The 12,679-nt window shown below is 45.3% G+C and overlaps 1 protein-coding gene across 1 annotated transcript in view; it reads left to right on the top strand.

Moving 5' to 3' along the window:
• The window catches only part of SEMA5A (semaphorin 5A), a 199,674-nt gene that overhangs the window by 108,714 nt on the left and 78,281 nt on the right, over positions 1-12,679 (top strand). Inside the window, exons 8-9 of the mRNA XM_040977393.1 lie at positions 620-755; positions 5,921-6,125. Of these exons, the coding sequence (XP_040833327.1) occupies positions 620-755; positions 5,921-6,125 (341 nt within the window). The remainder of the gene's footprint in view (positions 1-619; positions 756-5,920; positions 6,126-12,679) is intronic.

Genomic DNA, 12,679 nt, shown 5'->3' with positions numbered 1-12,679 from the left:
CCAAATGAAGAATTGAAGGTTTAATGACACTACTGTGACATATTTTTCTCTCTGACTCTCTGAGTTTCAAACATTTTTAAATAAGTAAATAAAAGAGAAAGAAATACATGGGAAGCAGTGTTTGCAAAATATTTTCAGTTAATTTTTTTTCATTTTAAAATAACAATTAGACATAGCTGAATGGGAGAAGAAAGTTCACCCTCCTAACAGCTAAAGTAATGAGATAAACAGGTGGCCTTCGTGCAGTTTGGGAGACTCAGCCACGTTCAGGAAGAAACCCTTCCCTCCGGGATTTTAGAAGCATGGCACAGAAGTGTAGCACTGCAAGACTTTCTTGTCCGCACTGTGGCTGAGTGGACAAATTCCATATGGTGTGATTAAATGTTACAATTGCCAATCATCTTGTCTTGATACCAAGGTGGTTACTCTTCCACAAAGAAATCACAAAGGAACCTGCTGACATCTTGGAAATGTCCTTGTGGGACGTTCCAGGCTGTGGTCCTGAGGCCTCTGGGAGTGGCTTCCACATCCTGCCCTCTTTCTCCCCATTGCTGGTGGAGGTCAGTGGCCACTGCCGAGCGCTCACCATCTCCCCTTTCTGTCTCCTCTGGCTCTGCAGGAACAGCATCCCTGCCTCAGCAGTGTGCGTCTTCAACCTCAGTGCCATCTCACAGGCTTTCAACGGGCCCTTCAAGTACCAGGAAAACTCACGCTCAGCCTGGCTGCCCTATCCTAATCCCAACCCCAACTTTCAGGTAACTTTGGGGGGCTGGGTGCTGTGGGGCACACCAAGAAGAAAGCTGTAGTTGACAGCCCCGGGTCTGCACAGTACAGCTCACGTTTCCCCGGCCCCCACTGTCAGCTGGCGGACTCATGGCACCAGCCCTCGCTCCATTGTCAGCTGTGGCGCCTGGCCTGAGAAAGGGCCTTTTGTCGCTCTGGTGCCCGATGCTGAGCTGAAAAAGGCCAGCATTCTGCAGCAAGCAGTCATCCAGGCTCCAATTAGCACTAATGATGCTGCGTTCTGCACGCCTGGACCCGCCGTTCCCTAATGAATGGGCTTGTAATGAGTGGGTCCCAGGGCACAGAGGGCTGGAGACACATGCCCAGAATGAGAGCTCTAATGGGCAAATGTGGTGAGGTTTCCTGCTGGGGAGAGCAGCCCGTGATGGGGACAGCTGGGGATAAAGAAGTGGATGAAGGCCCTTTGTCTCTCAGGCGTGCCTGAGCCATCATGGGCTTCATCCGTCATCCCATCTCCCCATGCTCACAGGAAGCCGTGTCCCAGAGAGGCAGTGATGCATCACATCTGACCTGCGCTCTGTACCAGAATTTCCACAGGCATTTTGTGTTCTCAGAGCTGAAGGTTGAAGCCGGTGGTCTTCTGTTGAGGGTGTTTTTCTAGGATGCAGGTGGCTGTTGTCTCATTGGCCTCACATGGTGGACAGAGTCTCGCATATTTCTTTGAAAGGGCAGTAGTTCTGTGGAATGAGGACTCAGTTGTAATGACCTCGTCAGAGGCCCCGTCTGCAGATGCAGCCTACACTTAACACCAAGCTTTCTTAACATTCATTCTGAGGCAGTTGCCCTTCGAAGCTAACTAGCCTTCGTCATGGTGGGAGTAATTCCCAGCAGAACCAGGTTCCACACATTGTGATGGGTGCTTTAAGAGACTTTTCCATTTGTTTGCTGCTTATGCATTTTTGAAAGAATGTGGGACTGAGGAAGGATGACTTGTTTTCATGTCATCCTCATGGTTTGCTGTTTCCTTTGGCTCATTATTTGGCACTTTTGGTCTTGTATTTTCCATCAGTGAAGAAATGATATAAATTAAGAGGGATGTTTTGAAGATCGATGTTGATAACGTTGACTAATGTGCAGCACTTCCTGTATATATGTCTGATAATGATGACTCTTCCAGACCATTTGTTTAGGGCCTTCTGGGCCTCACATGTCACGCAAACGTAAGGTTTGTCTCCTTTTCTCCTCTGATAGAGAAATACACCATGCGAGACCTTTGTGAAATCCTGAAGGTTACGCAGTTAGCCAAGCTGCTTGCCATTGTTATGGTACCCGTGTTGATGTTTCTATTGCAGAGGTCTGCCAGATGAGCAGAGGACTCTCTGAACTTCCTAATCCCTTACTATCTCCTGGCAGTGGATAACTTTTAGCCTGCTTATCTGGATATATTTTACCCCACAGAAGAGCCCCTCATTTCCTAAGGCTGCACTGGTTCAGTATTATAATCCCACGGGCACAGCTAAGGGCTTGCTGCCATTTGTGAGATGGAAGTGAGGTTCATGTGGCATGATGAATGGAGGGAAATACGCTTCTGGTAGGAAGCTTGCAGAGCTGAGCTTATCTCTGATGGGTCGGATTGCAGACTTTCAGAGAAGCAGAGTACAGAGTACCACTCTGAGTGCACACAAGGAGCTAGTGTTGACTTTTCCTTTATTACACCTGCTGCCCGCACTGGCGTGTGGTGCCTGGCTGACAGTTATGGCACCATCTCAGTGGAGTAGGGTGGGAGGTGTTGAACTAATCCTTCCATCAGGCACAGGTAAAAGGCTTATGTTTCTAATAACCAATAGTGTTGGTGCTTCTAAGTCTGCCCCGTTAGTGACCATTGTCTCTGAGGCCAGCCATGCCCTGAGCCCTAGAGAAAAACAGCTGCCACGGGAACAACTCCTCTCCAGAGCCACTGGCGTAGCTGCTGTGGAAAGGGCTCCAGAATCTTCCATGCCCTAACCAGAAATGATGCAGACCAAATGGAAAAATGGACCTTTGCAAATATTCTCATAATGAGGCAGCTTGACCAACAGGCACTGGAGCCTTGGCACAAGGATGAGTTATTGTTAAAACAAGGACATCAACCAAGATATTAATGACAGGGGAAGCTGCTTGAAGGGTATTTAGGAATTCTTTGTATTACATTACTTTTTGTTTTGTAAATTTCAGACTATTCCGGAATAGGAAGTTCTAAAAACGGAAGTATGTATTATTGCTTTTTAAAAATTAGTAGAGGAAGCAGCTGTTGAAATAGCTTAATTGGGAGAATATTAGATTTAAGATCTAAGAAGAAGGACTGGCATTGTGGCACAATAGATGAAGCTGGTTCTAGTCCCAGTTCCTCACTCCAGACAGTACTCCCTGCTAGTGTGCCCAGGGAAGCAGTAAAAGATGGCTCAATTCCCTAAGCCCCTGAAACTCCCTTGGGAAACCCAGATAAAAGTTCTAGGCTCCTGGCTTGTCTGGCCCAGCTCTTGCCATTGTGGCCCTGTTGCGAATGAACCAATGGGTAGAATATTTCACTCCCTGTCCCTGCCTTCCTGTGCTTCTGTCTCCTTATCTTCCTCTCCCTCTGTAGATTTGTCTCTCGACTGTAAAAAAAAGATTTTTTTTTATTACAGAATCTTGGTCTTTGTAGCTTGAGGAAGGGTTGGCATGACACTGGTGCTCCTACTCTTGCTATGGTTTGCCTCCTGCTGTTCCCTGGGCATCACCAGTGAGTGTCCTGGCACAGACGCTAAGGGAGACCAGTGTAAAAGGCACAACTCAAGAATTTTTAGCCCTTTTGGAGCTCAATGAGTTGCTAGCAGTGCAACAGATATGTCTTGTACATTTGAATAACATTTAGGATATTTTAAGCAGAATCACTATGTAGCTTACTCATTACAGGATGGCAGATGCAACCAAGAAGTCATACAGCATCCGTCAAAACCAGTTGCTGGCAAGTGATATAAAGGCAGTTAAGACAACAAGGTATAGCCAGCATCCTCCTGGGCAGCCCCAGCTGATGGACCACTCCCAGGTCCTCCATCTCTCTGATGACTCAAGAGCATGGAGAAATCCTCCCTTGCACATTCTGCCTCCCTGATTTTATGATGGCAGTTTTAAAAACTCCATGTGTGCAGGCTTCATCTGTGCTGGCCAGCACCCACCTTTGCATCAACACCTGCCATGGACCCCCAGAACTAGAGCTTACCTGCACTAATTTCAGACCGAGCTTCTTGAAGCTCTTGGGCAAAACACCTGTTGAAGGCTAATGTCCCTGGCTGTAAACATCACTGTGAAATTCTGTGGTTACATAAAGTCTACCGCAGCCTCTGGCTTCACTCATCAACTGCTTGTGTGTACCCATTGATTGCTTGTTCCTTTATTTGTTCATTTATTTCTCTCTGGCTGCCACAGCTCAGTGCACCATAGCATGGCAGAACTGTAGCATGATTAAGCCTGTGATTTAATGGCTTCTCTGTGCCCGGCAATCATCTTGTTCTTGGGCATTTTCAAGGGCTTGTGGTGAATGTACAAGTGTGTCCTCTGAGTCATCCCCGGCAATCGCAGAAGCACATTGAAGGGTGAACCACATCGTGACTTTTCCTGTGTTTGTGCAGATGATGAGGCAGAGGCTGGAAGACGAGGCCTCACCAGGGCTCAGGTGGCTTGAGAGTTGGGCAACCGTAGCGAGCATCCCTTGGCGCAAGGCCTGTGGGCTGGAGACCTTCACCAGAACTCAAGCAGTTCCTTTGCATAGTGCACAGGGAGCCGCTGCAAAGGGTGTGATGTGCAATTAAACCTTACACTGGACATGTGAAATCCATTGAACTCCCTGGTTCTCTTATTTCACAGTCGACCTGTTGTTTTTTGGTGTATATGAGTGTTTTATCAAAGGCTGCAAAAATATCCTCTACTTTCAAAAAGCAGTTTCCATCTGACCATGTTACTCCTTAGGTCAGAGGTAAAGCCGAGTATTGAAAAGCAGGTTAGACATTGCAGATTCTGGCCATCTGGGCCTTAAGCCCTTTTTCCATGCAGCCTGCCTGTGTGAGGCTCTGCCGAGGATCTGTCATGGTTTGTCTCGGGGTTTAAATGTTGTGACAGACACAAGAAGTTCTCTTGATAGCTTTCTGATTCTGTACTCTCATTCCTGTCATTCTTTTTAACTCACCTGAAGCCCTTTTTACAAAATCCCACACCCCCATTGCAGATTTCATGCTCAGCCACTTCAAGGCCCCATTTCCCCCTGTGTATAGTCAGATTCAGTGTCCTGACATTTCTCCTGGCTACAGATCTCTTCCGCCCTGCCGCGATCTGCTCATCTGTCTTGTGCACACAGAAGTCTTGCCCCCCCCTTTTTTTTTAAGTTTCTTCTAGCTTGGAATACAAGAACGAAAACGCTGAGAGGAGCACATCAGTCCATAGACTGCACATTAACACAGCATTAGTTTGCAGATGGAAATGGCACGATTCTAAAGTTTAAAATGAGCCATTTATGGAACTTATTTAAAAGGCTGAGAGGGAGATGAGAGAGAGATTGTTCATCTTCTGGGTCACTTCACAAATGCTCACACCAGCCTGAGCTGGAACCAGGCTCAAACCGGAACTGGGGATTCATTGCCAGTATCCCAGGACACAACCGCATTAGCCTTCCCCTGCTATTTCCTGATATTTATTAGCCAGAGCTAGATGGGAAACTGCAATGGCACATGAATCCAGAAGCTTCAGCCTGGAATGTGAGTGTCCCACTGGAATCTGAACCCTTCTATGGCATGCTGCTTCCGTTGTCTGACCAGTATCTTTCTGACTGACCTAGTGCTATCATTTTCAGTTTGGCTACCTGACTGACTGGACAGATGTATTGTGCATTTCTCCAGACAACTCCCAAATGGCTTAGCAGGTGCTTTCTGTGCACCTGCTATTCAGATCAGAGTCAGCAGTGACAGCCGCTCGGTCCTCTGTTCGACATTTATGATGGAGTCTAAAAAATCCTTTACTCCGTCTGTCACGGGAGGGGCATCACGAGTGGAGACTTGGGGAGGAAGGGGGAAGTAGCTGTGTTCCCACAGTTCTCCAAATCTGCCTGATATCCTGAGCCTATCCTGGGGCTGGTCCCTGTAACGCAGCCTGTCTTCCCTTGCAGTGTGGTACTGTGGACCAGGGCCTGTATGTGAACCTGACAGAGAGGAACTTGCAGGATGCTCAGAAGTTCATTCTGATGCACGAGGTGGTGCAGCCAGTGACCACTGTGCCTGCCTTCATGGAAGACAACAGCCGCTTCTCCCACGTGGCCGTCGACGTGGTGCAGGGCCGGGACACACTCGTCCACATCTTGTATTTGGCCACAGGTAGGAGCCCTTCCCCGTTGAGGGAGTTCCCCTCCCCCACTCCTTCCTGACCTCCAATTTTGTGTTTTAAACTGTAAACACTGCATTTGGTTGTCAGCTCTGAGTCTGTCTGTTTTCCTGGAAGCCAGCAAAACGCTCCTGTGTAGCTTACTGGAAATCCAAACTTCATGCCATTTTTTTTTTTTTACCATGTGCATCGTAGTGCTCTCTTGAAAGACAGTGCCTTGTTTCTTTAAAATGACTGTTGCTAAAAGCAAACCTTTCCTTATTTTTATTGGAAAGTCAGATATACAGAGAAGAGGAGAGACAGAGAGGAAGAGCTTCCGACCAATGATTCACTCCCCCAAGCAGTCACAATGGGTGGAGCTGAGCTAATCAGGAGTCAGGAGCCTCTTCTAGATATCCCATGTGGGTGCAGGGTCCCAAGGCTTTGGGATGTCCTTGCCTGCTTTCCCAGACCACAAGCAGGGAGCTGGTTGGGAACTGGGGCTGCTGGGACTAGAACCGGTGACCATATGGGATCCTGGCACATGCAAGGGGAGGACTTTAGCTGCTAAGCCGCCAAGCTGGGCCCCCATTGTAATTTTGATACTTTAAGACCAAGGGATGCTTTGTTGACTTTGGCCAGTAAGCTATTACCCTGGGGTTTTTCTGATGATACTGATTGGTTCAAAACAATGCTCAAAACAGATACTCTGGGGCGATTCAGGAAAGCATTCTGCAGGAAATGTTTGGTGTATAAATTACAGGATACAGCAAATGGAGGTTGCAATGCTTATTGAGTTCCAAGCAATACTAATCCTTGCTTTTCAAAGCACCTAGAGTGAGAAGGGCACTGACGTTCTCAGGTTACCTAGCTCATTGGTGCGAGCCATTTTCAACCCTGTCACCCGCCTGCCTTTTCCTGGCCCTCAGGACCCTCACGCAGAGAAACCTTTTTGGTGGGCTGTGTCTCTCTTATCTGTTGTGTTTGGCGCTTTCTGTCAAAATTCAATCTCTGATGTGGCTGTGGTTGTTGATTACATTTTCTATCATTTTTTGGAACTTCTCAATTCATAATTACATATTCATCAGTTGACTTTATTTACTAAATGATTAAGATGAATGAATTTCACCATTTGTTGAAGTTCTGTGAAACACTAGAGAAGAATTGATGAATGGGATGGTGTGTTCTGGTCTATTAGGGCTCCCATTCTCATTGGGAACAGGCAGATAATCACCCATCCAGTGAGTCAAAGAGCAAGGAAGTGCCACAAGTCTTTGCAGGGATACAAAGAGAGGGGTACGGTGATGAGTGCCACAGAGGCACCTGCCCTCAGGGACTTGTGAGTTGCCCCCTGATTGAGGAAGAGGAGCCTTGTGTGCATCTTGTGTGCAAGATGCCAAGAGCACTCAGCAGTGTCCAGTGCCAGTCAAGCGAGAGGAGGACACTTGTGATTTGCTCTGAGTGACGGTCACTGTTGCCTCACAAGGCCATCTGTGTGGGAGAGGGGAGGACAGAGGAAGTCAGCTGGGAAGAGTAGCCTGGAGTGACTTTTCCAGAAGCAAGAGAGTAAGTGACCAGTGAGCCACCCAGAGCGACTGGGGGATCAAAGAAAAGCGATCACTGTTGACTGTGGGTGTTGCTCACCAGGTTGTACAAGCAAGTACTTCTGTATGTTTCTTCTCACAGTCCATCAAATGCGAGAACAACTGAATAGGAGTTGAAAAAGTGACATCTTTGACAACTAAATTTAATAATTTCAAATTTGTAAAAGCAAAGGTTTCCTCCCAAATATATGAAATAGTGCTGTAAGAGTTAAAAGATCTGCAATTGAGGTGCTGCTGTGAGCCTTAGGATTCATTTAGGCTCCAAAGCTGAATGGGTCAAGCCGCTCCAGGAAGCTTCCACGCTGAGAACCTAGATTCCAGCAGGACCTGCACTGAGTGGTCGCACAGGGGTCAGTGTGGAGCAGGATTCTGTGCAAGACCCTAGGTATCCATGGTGGTTTCTTGCCAGAAACTACTTGGCACAAACTTCTGCCTTCAGATTAAACAGCTGAGCAGTAGAAAGGACATAAGGGCATGCGCATGACATTTTTACCCGCCATCCTACCTCATGACTTCAGCTAGTATCATCTTGATGTACAGCATTCAGTAAGTGGTCATCACACTAAAATCACCAGGTACAAAATGTGGCCCGCAAAAGTGAAGTGAATCTCTTGGACGTTTTGCCAAATGATATGCAGTTTACCATCATCGTAATCAGATGTGCCAGCTTGTGAAGGGTCTCGGCTTGCTGGGACCCCGGAGCCCTCAAGTCTGGAGTGGATGCCCCACTGTGCGTGCACACTTTGGAAATACAGCAGGTTTGGGTTTGGATCATGTAATGAAATGAATGTTGCAATAAAGACCATAGTAGGAATATTCTGGTTTCCTATTGCACATAAATGTTATGTTTACACTATATTGTAGTCTATTAAGTGTGCAACAGCCTTGCAGCTTAAAAAATGTGCATACCTTAATTAAAAACTCCAGTATGGCTAAAATATGCAAACTATCATCTGAATTGCTGGAAAAACAGCATCAATAGACTTGCTTCTTGTGGGGCTGCCATCAATGTTACATTTGTAATAAAGCATGATATCTTGGGAGCGCCAAAGAAAGTGAAATGCAATTTTTTTAAAAAATGTGCTTGTAATACAGGGCTAGGGACACAGCGCTGTCCTCAGGAGTTCACTGCAGACACACTTTCACTGCAAGTCTAGAAGCCACATTGTCTAGAAAACAACAGATGCTTACTATAATTTCCTACCAGATCTATAATTTATCTAAGTTGGTCTGTTTCAACTTGATTTAGATTCTGCTCAAGCATTCTGTCTGAAACAGAAATCCTCAGATATTTTATAGCTGTATTCATGTTTTCAACAGTGTGTAGTTTGTGCCGCACTCACTCCCTGCACGATTGCCATGTCAAAGCTTTAATCCCCAGTGCAGCGTTTTCAGGTTGGGGCACTGGGCTCTGATTAGATCAACAGTGCAATAAGGAGAGACAGCAGGATAAGATGTTTCCCTGCATTGCGATGCTTCAAGCTGCAGCCAGCCCTTTGCAAGCCAGGGAGGGAACCCTCAGTGCAAAACCAGCCAGTGATGTAGCTTGCTATAACAAAAACAAAGAGCTGTGTCTCTCTCTTTTTTTTTAAATTAAAGATTTATGTGTTTTATTGGGAAGGCAGATTTACAGAGGGAGAGAGAGAGAAAGATCTTCCATCTGCTGGTTCATTCCCCAAATAACAGCAATGGTTGTAGCTGAGCCAATCTGAAGCCAGAAGCCAGGATCGTCTTCTGGGCCTCCCATGCGGGTGCAGGATCCCAAGGCTTTGGAACATACTCTACTGCTTTCCCAGGCCATAGGCAGGGAGGGAGCTGGATGGGAAGTTGAGCAGCCAGGATATAAACTGGCACACGTATGGGGTCCTGTCTCATGCAAGGTGAGGACTTAGCTCCTGAGCCATCATGCTGGACCCTATGTAACTCTTTATAAACAGGAATGTTAAAGACCAGAGATCGTAGCTTTTCAGATTCACAAGAATGTTGTTCTGCTGATCTCTTCATTGCTTTCTCCACTAGAGTTACATCAAGGCAGGCCAGGGATGTTCATCTCCTTGGCTATTAACACTGACCTTGACCCCCAGGCTGGAGTCCCTGAGGTCAGACTGCATAGGCTGCATCTTACGCAGACGTGGATAGACACTCGTCTGATAGGAAGTGATACTCCTCACAGCTGGAGTGTACCATGCCAGAGCCCTTCCTGCATCCGGGAACACCTGGATGCCTGGGCAGAGAAGCTGGGCTTGGTGAGGAGCATGCTTTCATTCACTGTGAGTTAATCGGAAGAAGCCTGTGATAGGTGTGTTTTCATTACTACACTGAAATGACAGACGTAGATTGTTCAAATTTTTTTTAACAAACCTTTATTTGGTGATGGTTCTGCCAGTATACATTCTAGGGACAGACCCCTAAGGGAGCTGAGAACATCACATAGCCAGAGCGAGATCTGGGTGTGAGTGAACACATGTATGCTTGCATGTGTGTGTGTTTATGTTTTCATGTGTGACTCTGAACATGCATGTGTGTGTGAGGATTTAATCATGGGGCTCACCTTATAACCCTAATCTCTTTATCTAACCCTAATCGCTGCCTCATGGTCACACCTCTGAATGCCTTAGCTGAATGGTTTCTCCCTTCTTGATGCCCCACACAGGAGTGGCATTGTAATACATTAAGCCTGGGTGCTGAAATCCTACCAAACCATAGGTAGCACCTGCAGAAGTTGATCTCTTGGGTGTCAGTGTTACCCAGTAACTGCAGTGAAATCACGCTGGTTGCTAGAGCAGTTCTCCATGCATCTTGCTGCCCATGGAGCCTTTTTCTGTGGCCCTGCCTTTCCAGGTGCATCCAGGGTTGGTAAGCTTGCTGCTTCCCGCCTCCTTTCCATGGGAATGGAACCAGGCTCGGGCACGTTGTCTAGATAATGACTACTGATACTGTCAAAGTCTTCCCAGAGCAGGAGGCAAAAGAAAAGAAAAAACAAATATTAGTTCCTTAAAGTGTCTGACTGGAATTTCCGTAAGGGCGGAGTCTTGCGTCCTAATAGCTGCTGCCATCTGGCTAAGCGAGGTAGAGGTCCAGTCGGTTGAGCAGTCCCTTGTCCTGGAGTCTGCTCCGTACAGAATGTCCAAGATGTGGCTCTCTGCTCCTCTGCTCGGAGCTGGCCCTCTGCTGGCCTGCAGGTGTGGCTGTGCCCTGGGCCCCGCCATGGTGTGGCTTTTCTCCCTCCTTGCCTGTCCCCTGCATGTTCCCCTGGCCATGTGCCTCCTGCACCTCCCTCTAGCATGACATGTAGCAATTCTAGTCGTCCCCAACAGGTTTTGCTGCAACTCATTGGTTTTGATATTTTTGTGTTTATTTTCATTTCTTGAAAATAGTTTCTTTTATTAAAATCTTAACTGACTTACAGATCATATAGTAACGTTTTCTCAAGGAAGGTTTTGTTTTGTTTATCGGCTCTTCATTGACATGTTGGTTATTCAGTAACATGTTACTTAACCCCATGGTTTTGTAAATTTTAAAGTTTTATTCCTGGTGCTGATTTTGTTTTCTGGCTATTTAAGGGAATCCATAGTAACTGTGTAATAGAGACTATCATATCCAGATATGAAAATACAAGACATTATGCCTCTCTACTTTCAAATCAAAGATGGACTACTAATGAAACTGTTGAATATGTCTTGACAATAGGATGCTAGACTGTCTGCCATTGTCTATACCCATAGTGTTAGGATGTACTTAAATATCAGAATGATGGACTTAGGACTGGTGATAAAGGACTATATACTACTGTAATAATTGAGGGGAAATCAGTTGTTGGAAAGGGATTTGGGAAGGGAGTAAAAGAAATCCTAGAACCTATAGAATTGTATCAGAAAATTAAAAATAAAATAGAAGAATAAAAATAATGAAAAAAAGAAAGAAACCTGTTCAGGCCTGTAACACCTCTGGGAAGAGGGCATTGTATATGATTTTGTAATTTTACAATTGTTTCAATATACAATCATTTAAATATATATTGGTTAGAATCCAATTTTTAAATTTTATTCTAACTCACATTTTAAAAACAAATTTAAAAATATTTCAAATAGTACAAGAGAATATGAACAAAGTAAGCATTGCATATTGAAAAAATAGAATCAACTAAGTGAGAGGCACAGAAAACTCTGAAAGATAAAGGGGTAGTCACAAGCAAAAATCGCTGTATCCTGTGCTATAAGTAAATACTTAAATAAGAAAATATCATAGGAACAGCAATGAAGCTTAAGATTAAATGTATAATAGAGTTACTGTTTGCCATGGCTGCAGTGACAAATGTAGAAATTAACACATTCAAATATGAAAGACCCACAAACACGAGGCAGCTTTAACGTGATTAGTGTCTTTGAAATAGACAAGTATGCGTACAGAGTGGAAAATTGTCCTGAAGGAGCATTTTCCCTAAATAAAGGAAAACTTGAGTCTGTGTTATTCAGAGCTTGGCACATTGGAGCAGTTGATTCAGAATAAATGAATGCTTAATGTAGCCAGGTCGGATTTTTGCAAATAACTGGGATATGGAACTTTACCAAAATGTCCGGAGAGAGGGGTGTTAGTATACTCTGCAGTTGAATTAAGTATGTGAGGCATATCTAGAAGATTCTCAGAAAAATAAAATGTTAGTCAAGGTTATTACGTTCACTCCAGTAAACAAGACAGATGTTACTAAAATCAGAGTCTGAGGTATTCAAATACTAAGGCTATCATTTGCAAATCTGAGACGAGGCTCCTTAGTGGCTGACATGAAGTGAGCAGATGATGGAAGATGTGTTGAGAAAGAAAAAAAAAAATAAAACACTGTTCCAGAAAACAGAGTAATATTGGAAGAGAATTGTGACTGGACAATCTTTCTCTCAGAATTAGAAGTGCATGGAAACAGGTGATAAAACTGTGATTCTTGCTGTACAAGCCAGAAACTGATTTCT

This window comes from Ochotona curzoniae, unplaced genomic scaffold (genome assembly GCF_017591425.1).
Source record: "Ochotona curzoniae isolate NIBS_2020 unplaced genomic scaffold, NIBS_Ocur_1.0 contig_2754, whole genome shotgun sequence".
Classification (NCBI taxonomy): Eukaryota; Metazoa; Chordata; class Mammalia; order Lagomorpha; family Ochotonidae; genus Ochotona; species Ochotona curzoniae.
This window is presented reverse-complemented; position numbering and strand designations above follow the sequence as displayed.